The 16,537-nt window shown below is 40.2% G+C and overlaps 1 protein-coding gene across 7 annotated transcripts in view; it reads left to right on the top strand.

Annotated features, from left to right (window-relative positions):
- The window catches only part of LOC310939786 (unconventional myosin-XVIIIa-like), an 83,825-nt gene that overhangs the window by 46,660 nt on the left and 20,628 nt on the right, over positions 1-16,537 (top strand). For all 7 annotated transcript variants that reach the window (XR_014593057.1, XM_083904626.1, XM_083904629.1 and 4 more), the window contains 10 exons: positions 2,458-2,585; positions 2,740-2,894; positions 5,282-5,405; positions 5,545-5,745; positions 5,950-6,060; positions 6,623-6,727; positions 6,887-7,033; positions 11,611-11,724; positions 12,641-12,757; positions 14,687-14,770. Coding sequence is in view for 6 of the 7 variants with exons in the window: in XM_083904626.1 (XP_083760752.1) it covers positions 2,458-2,585; positions 2,740-2,894; positions 5,282-5,405; positions 5,545-5,745; positions 5,950-6,060; positions 6,623-6,727; positions 6,887-7,033; positions 11,611-11,724; positions 12,641-12,757; positions 14,687-14,770 (1,286 nt within the window). In the remaining variant the exon portion in view is untranslated. The remainder of the gene's footprint in view (positions 1-2,457; positions 2,586-2,739; positions 2,895-5,281; positions 5,406-5,544; positions 5,746-5,949; positions 6,061-6,622; positions 6,728-6,886; positions 7,034-11,610; positions 11,725-12,640; positions 12,758-14,686; positions 14,771-16,537) is intronic.

Raw genomic sequence — 16,537 nt, 5'->3', positions numbered from 1 at the left:
GGGCCCTTGCCTATAGTGTATATATAAAGGGCTTCTTCTGAGACCACACAAAAAAAAGCAAAAAAAGAAAGTGAAAAGAAACCTACATTGTTTGGTAGCATGTTGCATTTTTTGCCAATTTCTTTACCATTACTAAGCGTCTTCTATGACCATTTTTGATTGGTCCTCACATATACTGGGTATGGGTATGTGTCTGGGTATCTGCTTTTTTCTCTCCGTCTCTCTACCTGTTATTCATGCAATCTGGAATCAGTGCACTCATGCTGCTGCAACTGAGTTTAACAATTGAAAAAAAACAAATGTGATGATCAGTATTAATATTGTGGCTGTGGCTACAAATGAATCGGCGTATGGACACTGGGAAGTATAAAATCTGGGTAACACTTTTTAATAAGTACACACTATTAGCATTAGTTAAGCATGAATAAATATTGCATTCATGATTTATAACACATTAATACTCATTAGTATGTAGTTTACTCATCCCATCAGCTGAGGAACAGCTGTAGCTGCTGTACTCAAGCAGCCAATCAGCATCCACTTCCAACAAATGAGCTCTTTGACTAACTTACAAGGGACTGCTGTCTCACCTCTCTCTGTGTCCAGCAGTCGCTCAGTACATGCCAACACTTCAGCACATGAGTAAAACATTTATAACTGTGTTTATAAACTATGCATTAATCCTTAACCAATGCTAATAGTGTGTACGTTATATTATAAAGTGTTACCAAAATCTGTGTGATGTGAAACTGCAATAGGTCGGAGGACATCACTTGAGGAGATGTTCTTTAATTAGAATGGTTTTATTTTGAACACACACCAATTAGCGGGTAGTGAATTTGACCTCTGTATTTAACCCGTCCTCACAGACAAGTAGTGCTCATCTGCACCCCAGTCCTTGACCTGTCTCAGGATTTGAACTGGTTTCCCTTCAGGTGCAAGCCCAATTACCAGCCTATTACTCGGCCATGGGCTGCCATGGCCAGGTTGGAATGCTCCTTATCCACCCTGAATGCATCTTCAGATTCTGCCATGGAAACCTCATTCAGAGTTGGTGCTCATACGTTGATTTATTTGTAGCCACCAGCATAATAGTAGCAATGATCACTAGAGATGAATGGTATTGGCTTTTAAATGTATTGCTATATATATAGGAAAATGCACTAAGATCTCTCCATATGACTAATGGCTTAAACAGTAGGCTGCTACCTTCAATTCTAGCACCCTCTCCTACTCGTATGTGAACAAATATGGTATTGGATAATGCCATAGTGTGTGGTTTCGGGTGTGAACAGTCCTAGTTAAGGCTTACTATAACCGTATCTCTCAGCACAGACGTTAATACCATGTCTGAACTGGGTCTTTGCTGTCACAGTTTTGGCCATTAGTGTTTTGAAATGCCTGACTTTATTATACCTTATGACAAGCTTTCAGAAGCATGTCATTTCAGGTCAAATACATAATGTACTGAAACTGCTCTTATCAGCATTATGTGTGTGTTCTGAGTTCTTTTTTTTTTTTTTTTTTCACTTAAAGTGAAGCAGCAGGGAATGATTGTCTTTGTTTGACTGTTTCAGCAGGAGGCATCTCACATAATGTTCTTCAGTATAGTTTACAACTTACTGCATTGCTTAGGGATAAAGATGCCTGATCTCAGGCAAACCACTAATGCCTGTGGTTTACTGGTGTCCCCCTGCTGGGGGAAAGAAACCGAGCCCCCACATAGAGCATATTGTCTATGAGTTTTTTTATTTTTCTTTCTGTGTTCCTACCTCCTTCAACCCACCTCCGCAGACAAGCCATTACAGAGCATTTCAGAATTCTTAGATGAATGAGAAAATAATCGTTAGGATCAGAGCCGGTGGCCCCGCAAGTTGTCATTATGCTATATATATGCTAATGAGCAGCGCTGATGGAAGAGCCAGTGTTGGTATGTGAAGGAGAAATGGACATCCTCTAAAATGATAAGGCTTGGAAATGAATCTGAACCTGAATGTGCGCCTGCATGGCCACTGTTATACGTCTGATAGCCTCTGACAGCTCCAGAATTAGGGTCGGCTAAGAACTGTGGAAAGTGCCACTTAGACATGTCCTTCTCTAACTACTATTGTGGTGTGCTCTGAATCCTTACCTCAGGTTTATCCACGATTAGAGCTTAGAAATGAAGGCTGCTTCTTAGTTTCCCGTCGGAATTTGTTTTGACCCCATAAGGTCGAGATATGATGAGTGCAGTTTTACTTCCTGACAGATTCTATGCTATTTTACTCCTTGAACGTGATAACTATTGCAGCCAGTACAGTCCACTTCTTAATCCACAGCATCAATCATTCCTGAGCTCTTGAGCCTCTTCCTCGGTGTACAACCTTTAATGTAAGACCTGCATTAAAGGCAAGAGACACCCAAATGTCACGCATGCTTTTTCTTCTTCTAAATTCTATTCCATGTCTTTCTGTCTAGGAGGAGAGTGGCGGATAAAATACAACCGAGCCATTCGTGAAATGGACTTCACCAAAAAGAAGCTACAACAGGAGTTTGATGAGAAGCTGGAGACAGAGCAGCAGAGCAAAAGACATCTTGAGAGAAAAGTAAGAAAGTTTTGGTTTTATTAAATCAAATAACATTTATTCAATGTATGACTACCACACACTTATAGCCTGCGAATTATATAATGCGATAATAATATACATTAAATGATCATTAAAAGAGTAATACAAATGTGTGTGTGTGTGTGTGCTGCAGTTGGCTGATTTGCAGACAGATAACGAGGATGTGCAGCGCTCTGTGCAGCAGCTGAAGAAAAAGTGTCAGAAACTTACAGCAGAGCTACAGGACACTAAGCTTCACCTGGAGGGACTGCAGAGCCGAAACCATGATCTGGAGAAGAAACAAAGGAAGTCAGTTTCAAATAATTATCCAGCCTTCCTGTCTGTCATTCTGTTTAATCTATCTGTTGTGTCCTGTCTTCCACAGGCTGCATTCATACTATTCATACTAAGTGCATAGCTGTTGCTCTAGATACACCTGTCAACTTATTTTTGTGTCGAAGACAAAGAACTTAAAAGCACGTTTGGCTCCATTTTTGTTTGAAAACTCCAGAGCTGCATTTGAGTAAAGAGGGGTGAAAACATAGACCTTTGGAAAACATTATACAGTTCCCATTCACTTCACTTCCTGATTGGTTCTTATCAGTGGACGAAAAGGTCTACTTATTTTTAGTTTCTTACTTTTGGATTCACCTAGACTTGTTTTTGTGTGGGCAAACAATTGCTTAGAGAATCAACTGCTTATTTATACATGCATGTCTGCTCAGTGAACCTGAATGGTCACATGATTTACAGGCAGGACACACAGAAACATGTTTGGATAAAACTGTTTAAGTTTTTTTTTTTACAATTGGCTTTTTATCCACATGGAGCACTCTCAACACTTTGAGAGCATTGACACAGTGGGGGGAAACCTCCAAACGGCACCCTTGCGTTTTCACATATGCTACTTTAGGAAAGCAGTGTTGGGGGAACCAATATTATTTGTTATGAATTTTGAATATTAATAATTCATTAATAATAGAATTAATTCACCACAGTTAATTACTTATTAAGAAATTGAGTCTAACTCGAATTGGGGCACCACTCCTTTCAATCAGAGGAGAACAATCAATCTGATCTGATCTGATTACCAATTAGATTATGATAAATAATTAACTTACTAAATCAAAGGGCCCTGTGGTCGCCATATGCACATGCTCACCGTCTTCTTCTCTAGTTTTGCTACAGCACCACGTAGTAGTACAGGTGTAGCAACGTTACTTGGAATCATAGACTGTTTATATTAATTTTCTTCTAAATGGAAGCATAATTTACATAACTGACATCATTGTCTGTTGGAGAACAACTAAAATGAGTGATTGAGACTATTTAATCCTCAGGAAAAAAGTATTTTTTTTATTATTATTATTTTTTTTTTTTATGGTTTACATAATCAGCAGAGTCTGCTACTTCCTAGCCTCCACTTTTCCAAACCAGAAGGCTATATTGTCTTTTTATATACAGCTTGACTCTTTTCTCTGTATGTCTGTGCTCCTACTCGGCAGAACACTAAAGTTTCCTTTAATTTGAATAGTGACTGAGATGTTCTGTAATCTGTGGAATTGCATTAGCTGAGAAAATGACTCTCCGACTTTAAGCACTTGAGAAGCTATCGCTGTGGCAGAATGTGATCTCTCCCCTGTGGTTAATTGAAGACGCTCTGTGGGTGAAATTATTTTCAGCTGTGCTTCAGAGAGAAAGAAAAAAAAATACAGGGAATTACAACAAGCTGACAGCATGAAACACTCAGCTATTAAGTTCACTAACCATAAGTGCTTCTGCCCTAGACAATTGAAGAAAACATTTTGCACATTATTACAACCCAATTGTAAATTGATGGCTAATGGAAGTGGAAAACAGTTGAGGAGAAAATAGAGGTAGTGCTCAGCCGATTCAGGCTCTGTGCCGAGGATAAGCTGAAAATCTGAAGTCAGATTATTAGTGAGTAGTAGTAATTTTTTTGCTTTCATACCTGGTGGTAGTCAGTGGTAGACGTTATTTTTTCAGGTTGTCCATTTATTTCTGTTTGTCCCGTTCCTGTGAAGACAACATTTGAAGAATGCCTTGGGGAGATATTTTCGAACGTATACTTCGACTTGTTCATGATCTCAAAATTGCAATATTGCATTTTGATTGCATTATCTTAAATGTACAGTTGGCAAGGTGTTTTTGCCATGATTGATTATGGAGTATGAGTCTGGACCAACGGACGTCCAGTAGATGAAAATGCCTCTGTACGCACTTGTGTAGACCCACAACCAATCAAACCAATAATCCAATTTCCATTGTATGACTTTATAAATATCAGTTCAAAAATAATGTCCAAAAATAAAGTGCAGGATTAAAGTCAAACAATAGAAACTATGTTGTGTGTGTGGAGCGATTAAGAGTGGAAAAGCTGTCATCGTTTAAATCATTTAAATTCAGTGCACATGGCCTATCTTATTAACAGATGAAGTGTCAACAATCACATTGGCGTCAAAACATGTTTTTTGCCGCCTTGAACTTTAAATTCCTGTCACATCATAAAGTGCTTGTCGTACAATGATGTATATAAATTGAAAGTGCACTACTTAGTGGAGGCATATTCAGTGTTGTTAATATTTTATCCATCACTTCACCAGCATAATGTATGCGTCGCGTGACTTGAAGTTACTGTTGTACTGAATACTCACTGTACTGCATGTGTGTTTCAGATTTGACCTGGAGCAGAACCAGGCTCAGGCCGAGGTACAAAGAGAAAAGAGCCAGAGGGAGAAATTGGCTCGAGAGAAAGACATGATGACTGGTGAAATGTTTAACCTCCGTCAGCAGCTGCAGGTCAAGCTACTTTACAGAACATACTACACATACTCGGGCATCCTCTCTTGGGGACTATTATGTCCGATCTGTGCTCTCTTGAATGACATAACCGGGCTGGTCCACACGTGCGCTTCACCCTTTTTTCCTCCATCTGCAGGACAAGGACAGTGAATTGTGCACTGCAAATATGAAGGTGCAGCAGCTGGAGGCGGAACTGCAGGATCTGGCCTCCCAGGAGTCCAAGGATGAAGCTTCTCTAGCCAAGTTAAAAAAGCAGCTTCATGACCTTGAGGCTAAGGTGAAAGACCAGGAGGAAGAGCTGGATGAACAGGCTGGAAGCATCCAGATGCTAGAGCAGGTACAGTGGGCAGAATTTATTTTATTGCTAAAATCTGCTCATAATGTGAGCCATAAAATGTTAATGTCTAACCTGTATGTTGTCCTAATACCGTCTTCCTCCAAATATCGACATTTTAAAACTAAATGTACAGAGTCTTCCTCTCATTTTGGATGGATGAATGGGTTTTTGAATGTGTTATATGTTTCCTCATCATTTACTCAGGCAAAGCTGCGGCTTGAGATGGAGATGGAGCGACAGCGGCAAACCCACTCTAAAGAAATTGAGAGTAAGGATGAAGAAGTGGATGAGATTAGGCGATCCTGCAGTAAGAAGGTATGTGCTGCTTATTAATAATCTTCTTTTGCGTGCATAATATTATTTCACATAGCCTCACTCTCCTGGATTCACACCTAGTCAAGTCTGGGCAAGAGAGTACAATACAATACTAGTACTAGTTAAGATTGAAATTGAGAGAAAATGGGGAACATTTTCTTAAGACATAGACTTCAGCTAATGTAGACTTTATAAAGTGAGCCTTTTGCTATGTGTCACTGATGGCCTTCAGGCGTGTACATGCAGGTTCTCAGCTGCATGTGTCAGGACATACAATCATACGTCAAAAAACTCACTTTAATAACAAAACAAATTTAAGCAGGATTCCAAACGGTCTGCATGTTCAACATCTTTAACAGTAAAGATGGAACACAACACTATGTTTTCAAAGCAGTGTTTAGTGGATCCCGAGGCTATTGCTTTTACTTAGGGGGGATGCATTTGTCTTTGATGTGTGTGAGAGAGCAGCCATGTCTAACAGGATGGTTGATGATGTGTTCAATCCGACTTTGTTTGCCACTGATCATCTGCTGGTGCCTCCTTGACACCCTGTGTCCTGCAGCTGAAACAGATGGAGGTGCAGCTGGAGGAGGAGTATGAAGACAAGCAAAAAGTGTTGCGTGACAGAAGAGAGTTGGAGTCTAAACTGCTGAATGCCCAGGACCAGGTACTGTCATCACTCATCACTCCACCTCTGGTATTTGTCAGTGCAGTTAAGTGTGTGTGATTTAGTGTTGGCCACTTCTTTGAATTCAAGAGAAGCTGCCTGTGAGTATCAAGAGCCCGAGTGTTGGTAACCATTTAAAGTGGCTTGTTATTTCTTCAGGTGAGTCAGCGGGATGTGGAGACAGAGAAGAGACTGAGGAAGGACCTGAAGAGAACCAAGGTCCTTCTGGCTGATGCCCAGATTATGTTGGACCACCTGAAGAGTAACGCCCCCAGCAAGAGGGAGATTGCTCAACTAAAAAATCAAGTATGTTTTTTTACACAAGCTCGTACATTGTCAGACAAAACATGTGCCCCTTGCTCGCTGCTGTGACTTTATTTAAAGGAGTCATATTATACCCTATTTCTCCAAGTTAACCTAGTTCCCGGATGTCCTAACTAGGCCTGTCACGATATTCAATAAATCAATTAATCGCACGATAATTAAAATTAGCTCGATAATTTTTCTGGCCGCGATAAATGCCATTTGCATGCTTTTTTGTTTCCCCCGTCTCTCTCTCTCTCTCGGGTCCTAAAGTGTGTGAAATTTGATGTAGTATGCATGCCAGGTGGCTAGGTGGCGATGTGAAGCACTGCCATACAACAACACCAGGAGCGCGCGCATGCGCTGAAACTTCCTTCTACTTCTTTCTAGTAGCGCAGAGTCGCCCACAGTCGAAAACCAAAACATTGACTCGGCGTAATTGCTGAAATGACTCCTGGATCAGTATCACCCACCCTCCAGAGTGGAAATCTTAAAAACGCTCCGCTGTCAACCCTTTAGACGGGAACGCGACAGCGCTGCTCACGCTGACAGGACGCTGAAGTTGGCACCACATTCGCCCCCGGTTCTCTGGCGCAGCAGCGCTGTCGCGTTCCCGTCTAAAGGGTTGACAGCGGAGCGTTTTTAAGATTTCCACTCTGGAGGGTGGGTTCACCCAAAAACGCCGTCGCCGTCTAAACGAAAGGCACATCTGATAAAATATTGTGTCGGTTTCACCCGGGAGCGTTGCTGTGTAAAGCCAGAGTAACGATGAGTAAACCCTCATGTAGTCGCATGGTGTGTGTGGAGGCGGGACTCCTGGCATACCCTACCACAGCAGAGTGCAGCTAACCCATTTTATTTATTGCTTTTACTTGTTTGTTAATTTAATGTGTTCTAGTGTTAAATATTCCTTAAAAATAAAAGTTTATTTCTCTTTGAAAAGGTGTACCTGCATTATTATAGCATTATTATAGCATTATCATTGTATTAGATGAAAATGATCTCAGAACAACAATATTATCGATTATCGCAATAATTTCTGAGACAATTTATCGTCCAGCAAAATTTGTTATCGTGACAGGCTTAGTCCTAATGAACATGTCTGTGACATGCTTTGGTCAAAATACCATAAGAATGAAGCACCACAGCAGTTCAATCACCCTGCCAAAACTGCCCTATTCAGAACGCTTAGTTTAGTAGTATCTCTTTAGGTCCACCTTCAAAAACTTAAGGGACAGGAAATGACATCAGCCACAGAGGCTACTGGGCGCTAACAGCAGTTAGCATTTGGAAAAGTGATCATTTGCAGGCTCTAGCAGGCACATTGCTCTCATATGTATCCAGTGGATAGGCTGGAAGTTTGTGTAGGACTTTGTGCTGCACTGTGGAGCCAAGAATAGAACTTTTTGTGGACTTTGTGGACTTCCGGTTTTCAGATACTGTTGCCCTCGCCAGCACTCTCACGCGTTTTACAGACAAAGCGGAGCTCCGCGAGACAACAATTCCAGTAATTTAGCACATTGTGACGTCCCAATGAGTGAGGAAGTCAACATTGTGTGTTTCATCTCCTGTACTCTCCTGAAAAACATGAGTGAGTCATCTTTTTTCACACTCTGCCGACTGATAGGGCCTCCAGAGTCCCAAAGGATTTAAAGGTGAAGTAAGTAGTTTATAGTGACATCTAGAGGAGAGGCTGAAATTTACAACAAAGAACTGCTCCTCTGCTCACCCCCTCCCTTCCCTGAGCGCTACGGTATCCACAGCTGGTCAAATGTCGACCTCGTCGTCTTTCTCTGTGTCAGCAGATGAGGATCGTGAGGCGAGGGAGAGGGCGAGCTACCGCGGCCGTAGCAGACGAAGCAGAGAGAGAGGAGGCGGGACTTCCGCTACAAGTCAAGCGACGCTTGATTTGTTCTCTTGCGTTTGTCCTAACAGGCTCCGGTAGAAACATGGCGTCTCGCTGCTAAAAGTGGCTATGCAACCGCAGCCCGCGACCATGTTATTTTACATTACTTTTTGAAACACTACAAAAATGAAACACAAACTATTATACAGCGACTAGACAATGCAGGAGCACATATGTATAAAAAAGTGGATTTTGGGTTATATAAACCCATAAATACTACAGTGTCCCTTTAAATAGTTAAAAAGTTGAATTTGCATTATAGGTCCCTTTAAAATATTTTTCACTTTTATCACCATTGAGTTCAGCAGAGGCCCCTTGCACTATTCTTGCACTATAGTTATTGTATATCATTGTAGTGTGTATTTATTATTGCTTCTATTATATATAACACTTGGCGTATCTGTCGTTGTTACAGTAACTTACAGTTACAGGAAAACACGGCTTTTCACCTAAACCTACTATTACGTCCCTGACCTAGAGAAACCAGGGGTTTCAACATGTGTGTGTCTCCCACCTCGTCTTTCCAAAGAAAGCCAAAATAAATCCAAAGTCTGTTCAAAACAATTGTAACTGTTTTGTTCATTTTTGTAGAGAATCAATGCCAAAATAACAAACCAACACTTCTCTTATCAACCTAATCTTACCTGCAAAAAGAAAACATAAAATAAATGTAAACACACACTAAACTACTACGCAATTGCAACAGCACAGGATTTATTTGGAAAGGTGAGGAGGAAGCCGAGCCGTCCAGGCCCTCTTATCTTCAACCACTCATGGTGAGCCAATCTCTTTCCAATTAGCCACTCACAGTGTGATACCTTGTTGCTGAGATCCACCTGAGAGACTGAACGTCACACAGACACACCACACCACACTCATACAGACACTCTCAAAGGAGGACAGAAACTGGAACGCCACCATTGTCTTTTTTTGTAGACAACCAATAGAGTACTTAGGGAAAACCACCTGTCTCTTGTGCTTACATTTGCTGTTGCTTATCTTAGTTTTCATCGTCTCCCTCTTCTTGTGTTTCGGGGGCTTTTCGTGTGAATGAAGTCACTTTCTTGAGACAATAAATAACACAACTATTATTTGATGATAGTTAAGCACAGGTGACTGAAAAGTGTGTGGGCCCAAATTAAATTCTGCTTAGGTCTGTATTAAGGTTTGGGCTGGCACTGGTTTAAACTCGTATTCACACCAGCCATTCTAATTTGAAGTGTTTTAGTTTGTTTGCTCGGAAAGTCCGGTTCGTTTGGGCAGGTGTAAATGTGCAACCAAAAGTTGATCCGTGCCAAATAATCGAAGTCTTAGGGTGCTTTCATACCACTAGATCCGATGTAACATATGACTCCAGTGTGGTCCGCTTTCACACCAGCAAACGAACCAAAATTGGCCCGATTTACGTTTCATCAATGTGTATATATCTACCGGTAGAAAAGTGCCAATTTTGACTCGCTATGGAGCAACACGTTCGCACATTGTCACTTGCTCTGATCTTCGTTTATCACATTCTCTGTGTTGGCCATTTTTGGCAAAATATCTAATTTGAGAATGAGTCGCGGCTGCGTCTGGAGAACAATCTGCTGATGCGCTGGAGTCGGCGAAGACGTATATTTTCATGAATGTGGTCGTGCTAACTATGAGACGAAGATTGCTCCAAAGACTTACAAGGTAGGCTATGTCCATGGCATTTACTGCAGAATATGGTTTGGACCCGAGTTCGCTTTCTCACCAGAGGGACCGCACCAGAGTCTGACATTTGGTGCGGAGTCAAGCGGACCGAGACCACCTCTTTTTGGCGGTCTCGGTCTGCTTGATTTGGTGCGGACCCGAGTGCGATTGATGCTTTAACACCATCGAAAATGAAACGAACTAGAGTTTTTGGTTTGAATGGATCGTTTGGTGCGCACCAACTGCTGTTGGTGGGTTTTTGTATTGTGGGTAAACACAACCAGAACATGCACGCAAGTAGAACGATAGCCGATAGCCTGAGTCGATTGTTGCAGCGTATGTGTCCTATATGTTCACATAAAACCATAGGATTTGATGCAGCTCCATGTTTTGGTCTTATGTGGAGGAAACAGAAGTTGTCTAACCAACAGATGAGCCATTGTTGTCTTGCCTTCTCCTTCAGTAATTCTCGATGCAGCGCCGCCCTTATGCGAGGAGGGGAATACCTTATTCAAAAGGTTCTATTTGTTGTTTTCAGTGATGGGCTTACAATTCAGTTTAGTTTTATTTGTGTAGTGCCGATTCATAACATACATTTTTTAAGGCACTTCACGCCATAAGGTCAAGCCTTACAATAATTAGGTTAAGCCTTATAATTATTATATAGAAACCCAGCATGAACACAAAGAGCAAACACTTGGCAACAGTGGAGAAAAATCAATCTCTGAGAGTGAGTGTAGAAACATCTGCCTTGACTGTTAGAAGACGAGAAAGAATTGAGGTTGTTAGTGAAGGAGAGAATGGTGAAAAATCAATAACGTTAATAAGAATTATCACTATCATCTTCATCAGTCAAGGGTGTGACATCATGCCTCTTGCCCCAACGCTTGGGGACAACCACATACAGCATGCATATGAACTCTGCATATCCAGTAGTGGCCCTTGATCTTGGTCAACTTCCATTTGTCCTTCACCTTTCCCCTCCTCCTGTTCCTCACAGCTGGAAGAGTCAGAGTTCACCTGCGCCGCGGCAGTGAAGGCTCGGAAGAGTATGGAGATTGAAATCGAGGACTTGCACATCCAAATGGACGACATGGTCAAAGTCAAGATGTCGGTGAGTCTTGACATCTGTTTAGCTGTATGTTTCAATTATTCACTCAAGTGGGCTTGAATGCCAATCATTTCCACATGTGCTTGTTTGTCCGTGGCATTGAATCAATAGTGTGTGTAATTTGACACACAAGTAATGATTAATGAAATCCTCCAGACCTCCCTCCCCATTTCACACTCTTGATAAGAGAGAAATTGTTTCTGTAAGTGCCGTCTATTCCCGTCTTTTGGCGAGCAAATTAAACCAGAAGCACACAAACAACATTTAATTAATGGAGAGCTTGTGCCTGTCAAACTCCCCCTCTTCAAAATGCAGCAATATTAATATGCATACATCATCTAGCTGTGGTGGGATATTAAAATAAAAAATGGCCTTTGGCATATGTCTGATTTCAACATTTTGCGCTAATGGATAAATAAGCTTTGTCGTTTTTTTTGTTTTCCACCTCCATCTGCTCATTAATGGTCCTCTCATGAGAATACTGCCTACATTTCAGACATGAAGACTGAGGATGTTTGTGTCTCTGGGGATGACACACACACACAATTACACACACACACACAATCGCTTGTTAATTGCTGCATTTATGGAAAAAGGAAGGTCTTGCAAATGTCCCAGATTATAGAATGCATATTGAGGGCCTGAGCCGCTGAACGTGGATTATGAACTCTAAATAGTACATCACCAGTATGTGCGGCACTGGCTGCACTTTCCTCAGCCTAAATGAGCCAATTGATTATCTTCAATTGGTCTCATCCTCCAGCCAGAAGCCTGTCCAGATTGTGTTTCATTTCTATTGGATGAGATTCCTGCGCTGACACAGGCCTGACCAGTTAATGACCATTTATCATATTCAATAGCTCATGAATAAATCCTGTCACTCTAAAACTAAAGTGTGCACTCTCTCTTTGTCCCGCAGTTGGACGAGCAGGTCAGTCGGCTGCAGAGAGAGAAGAATGACCTGCAGTCGCGCATGGAGGAGGATCAGGAAGACATGAACGAGCTGATGAAAAAACACAAGGCTGCAGTTGCTCAGGTAACTCATCTGTTCTCTACACCTCAGCATTGCTCATCAAAAGCCTTGGAAATGTATCATAACTGCCTCTTTTATCAATGCCAACACTTGGACAGTGGGGAAAAGTGGAAAAAAAAACAAGTGTAGAGAATAATATGGAGGGCTGTCATTTAGATTTGTTTAATTTACAAGAATGTTATATATTTGCATACATATTAGTGCTTTCTTTTAATAATTTATCTGAAAATGATAATGTGTATTATATTTAACCAATAAGGAACAATGATATCAATGTTAGTAAGTTCATATTAATTCATATTTGATGTTTTAAAAGAAACAATCAGGATTTAACATAGGCCATATGAGTTCAATGTTATAAATTCTCTGTTTAATGCGAGTACTGGAGTCATTTCTGTGTAATAATCGTGGACGAGTGCAGCAAAATGCTCATCCACCTGTCTCCAGTTTGTTTCACGGCCAATAATCGTTAAGAGATTCAGTGATTTCCTGGAAACACATGTAATACACAGATCATTTGGATAAAACTTAGAACAGGTAACAGATGTTTCCAGGTCGCCACTATTGGAACGTGGTTTTAGGTCTTTACGACCACTCTAAGTGATTTATGTTACAATTTTCCCATTCATTTAGTCCACATGTGGTTTCTAAAGCACGTTTTGGCTTATCTGACGAAACCCTCCTCACATTATTGCCACCAATCAATGAAGTTGTATGGGGAAAAACCTAACCTGCCGTCGATGCTGCCTTCATGTACAACGGCACAATACCATTTTACCATGTATCTTCAAGTGAGTTGAGCAGTTGTGCAGCAATAAACATGTGTGTCGCAATGTCAGCAGTTTGGAAATACTTTGAGATAAACAATGAGGACAAAAGTAGAACAGACTGTAAACCTGTGCTCTGCTAGACTGTCAAGAAAAAGAGCAACTCAAGTCATTTGATAAAAACATCTGAAGAACCAACATGACACAGAGCAAAGGATTTGACACTAAATATTAGGTATTATTCTTTTAAATCAAATTCAAATCTTTCCATTTTATTCCATTATTAAGTCCTCAGTACTCCGCAAGTGCTCAAATCATATTTGTATTTGCATCAGTGCATCTATACTATTTTGTGTTATAGGTCAAGACAGAGAAAATTTCTTCCAAAAAAGGAAAATTATAATGTCTAACACGTGTTATTGTTAAGTATTTGTATCAGTGCCTGGGTGTATTACAATTAATGACTTTCATATTTGAAAAGCGCAAGAATCTTATATATATATATCTCATATTTTCACATTGAATGTCCAAGGTGTCAAGTGCATGCATATGATCCAGTTACAGAGCATATACTGTTTGTGAAATTAAACGTATAAAAGTAGCTAAAAATGTAAACGTATGATCGTAAAACGATGTAAAAGAAAGATGGTAAAAATAAAACTGTAGGGGGTAGAGCGCATTAAAATAAAATGTGTTTCCAGGATCAGCAGTTCAACAGTATTTCTGTTTTTTTTTTCGTTTTACTGAAGTTTAATTATTGTCTTGTATTTGTTTATTCTAATTTATTTTGAAACGTTGTGGGATTTTACCTCTGACATCGGCATCAACATTAATATTCTGTTCTTCTCTGTGTGTTGAAGTGGAGAGGCTTTGTGGTTTGGAGGACACACTCCCCTCTGAACACTGTGTGTGTGTGTGTGTTTGTGTGTGGCGCAGTCGGGGAGATGCAATCTGTTCCACAGTAGATCACATGACTCATTATTTGGCATCGACCCACTATATTCATTAACCATTTATATATAAAAGCTGTTTGTCCTTTTTTTTATTTTTTAAAACAGATAATTGAAGCATTAACCGACAATCACTCTGTCTTTGACACACACACACACACACATACAAACACACATTTTCTGATGATTAACTTGTGTGTTGTTATGTCTGATAGTCCGCCAGAGACTTGAGCCAGATCACTGACCTGCAGGCTCAACTGGAAGAGGCCACGAAGGAAAGACAGGAGATCCAAGAAAAGGTACGAGCATTTTTTATTTTTTTTGCCTATCAGGAACCTGCCCACTGCCTCGACTCTGCTCTCTGATTAGACCTTGGAGATTTTCTGATTACTGTGACCAAAAAAACGTGTTTCGTCTCTGTGGCAGCTTTTTTTTCTTCTTCTCAAAATTGCAAAGCCATTTGCATTTAAATAGCAGGAATCAGTGACGATTTAGAGTCAGGGTGAGAAACTGTTCTTTAGCCTTTTCTCGACTCAAGGGCCACGCACATAAACTCAGCAGCACGTTTTTATGCGGTTTAAGCACTCGGGAGGAAGAAAAAACGAAAGCCCTTTTTTATCAATGATGAACCTGATGAAGCACCTTCTGACTCAGTGATTTCTTTAATGTATGGTTTTGTCTGCAGTTCCACTGCAAGTGCATCATGTTATTTCAAAAAAGATCAGAAAGTATCCAGGTAAACAAAAATAAGCTACAATTTGAAATAAGTATGAAAACAGTGTCCGAGTGTGGTGTGTTTGTTAATCCAGTGACTCACCTTGTGATGTTGATTACACATGATAAGTCAGAAGCAAAACCTGAACTGGTCATTTTATGCATTCTATCCTATCATTATTCCAATCAACTGGCAAAACCCTGATGGTCTGCTCTCTCCAGTGTTCACAATTGAGTCATATTCGAAATGGCAGACTCCTATTCCTCTGTTCACTCACACATATAAACTATATATGTGGTCTCTGTGTGTTCAACCAAGGACAAAATGTCTTTACATCAGCAATACGGTCATGGTAGGGAAGATTTTATAATTGTTTTTTTTTAACCATTTAGCATTATGCAAATCAAGTTATCTAAGAGTGAATATGACATATTGTCTCCTCCATCGATGCACTGTGCTGTGTTTTTGTGTGCATGATGTGAAAGTCTGGAGGCTGTGCAACATACAGTGGTATGCAAAAGTATGGGCAGCCCTGTAAATTTTCATGATTTTCCTTTATAAATCATTGGTTTCAGTTAAATGTATCGTATAGGAGACAAACAGTGATATTTGAGAAGTGAAATAAAATGTATATGAGTTACTCTGTGACCAATCACAGAGCAGTTCAGAGGGAGAGCAGGTGCTGCTGTTTGGTGGTTCCACTACATACAGGTGAAATGATTGCTCATCTAGCACCAGCAACAACTGCAGAATTTCAGACATTGAGAGATTTCCTCCTTCCCACGTCAGTTAATCCATGCTGAGAAGAAAAAAACCTTGATCCTGAAATGTTAGTATTTTGACAAGATGCAAAGATATGACATAATCATAATCCATGTTTTAATTTTGTCTTAATTTTTAACCATAACACGTGGTTCTAAGTAGGGCTGGGCAATAATTCCATTCATGTTGATATTTATTTTGGTTATTCATTGTTTGAGACACAACACACTTTTGCTATGAATGTTTTTTCCTTAAATGTTTTTGTGTTTATTTGCTTTTTGTCCCTTTTAAACCACATTTAACAGATATCGTTGCCTTTCAATCTGAAGTAAAAAATCTGTCTTACTAACTGACATTTTACATGTAAAGTTCGCTTGGTAAACAGTCTACTTAAACAGTGCATGTTAACAATCAGCACTCTGTCGTCTTTTTCTGGGCTTAGTTACTGTTTACTTGTCACTGAGTTGTCAGTTAAATGGCTGAGGTTCAGCATTAATGTGTATTCATCATGCATAATGCATGTGATTTAGGCCTGCAGTTATAATAGTGCTTTTATAATGATAGTGTTATTTTCTGTTGGAGTGGTTGT

Source organism: Microchirus variegatus (genome assembly GCF_963457635.1).
Source record: "Microchirus variegatus genome assembly, chromosome: 2".
Lineage (NCBI taxonomy): Eukaryota > Metazoa > Chordata > Actinopteri > Pleuronectiformes > Soleidae > Microchirus > Microchirus variegatus.
Note: the sequence above shows the minus strand (reverse complement) of the source record. Positions and strands in the feature narration are given on the sequence as shown.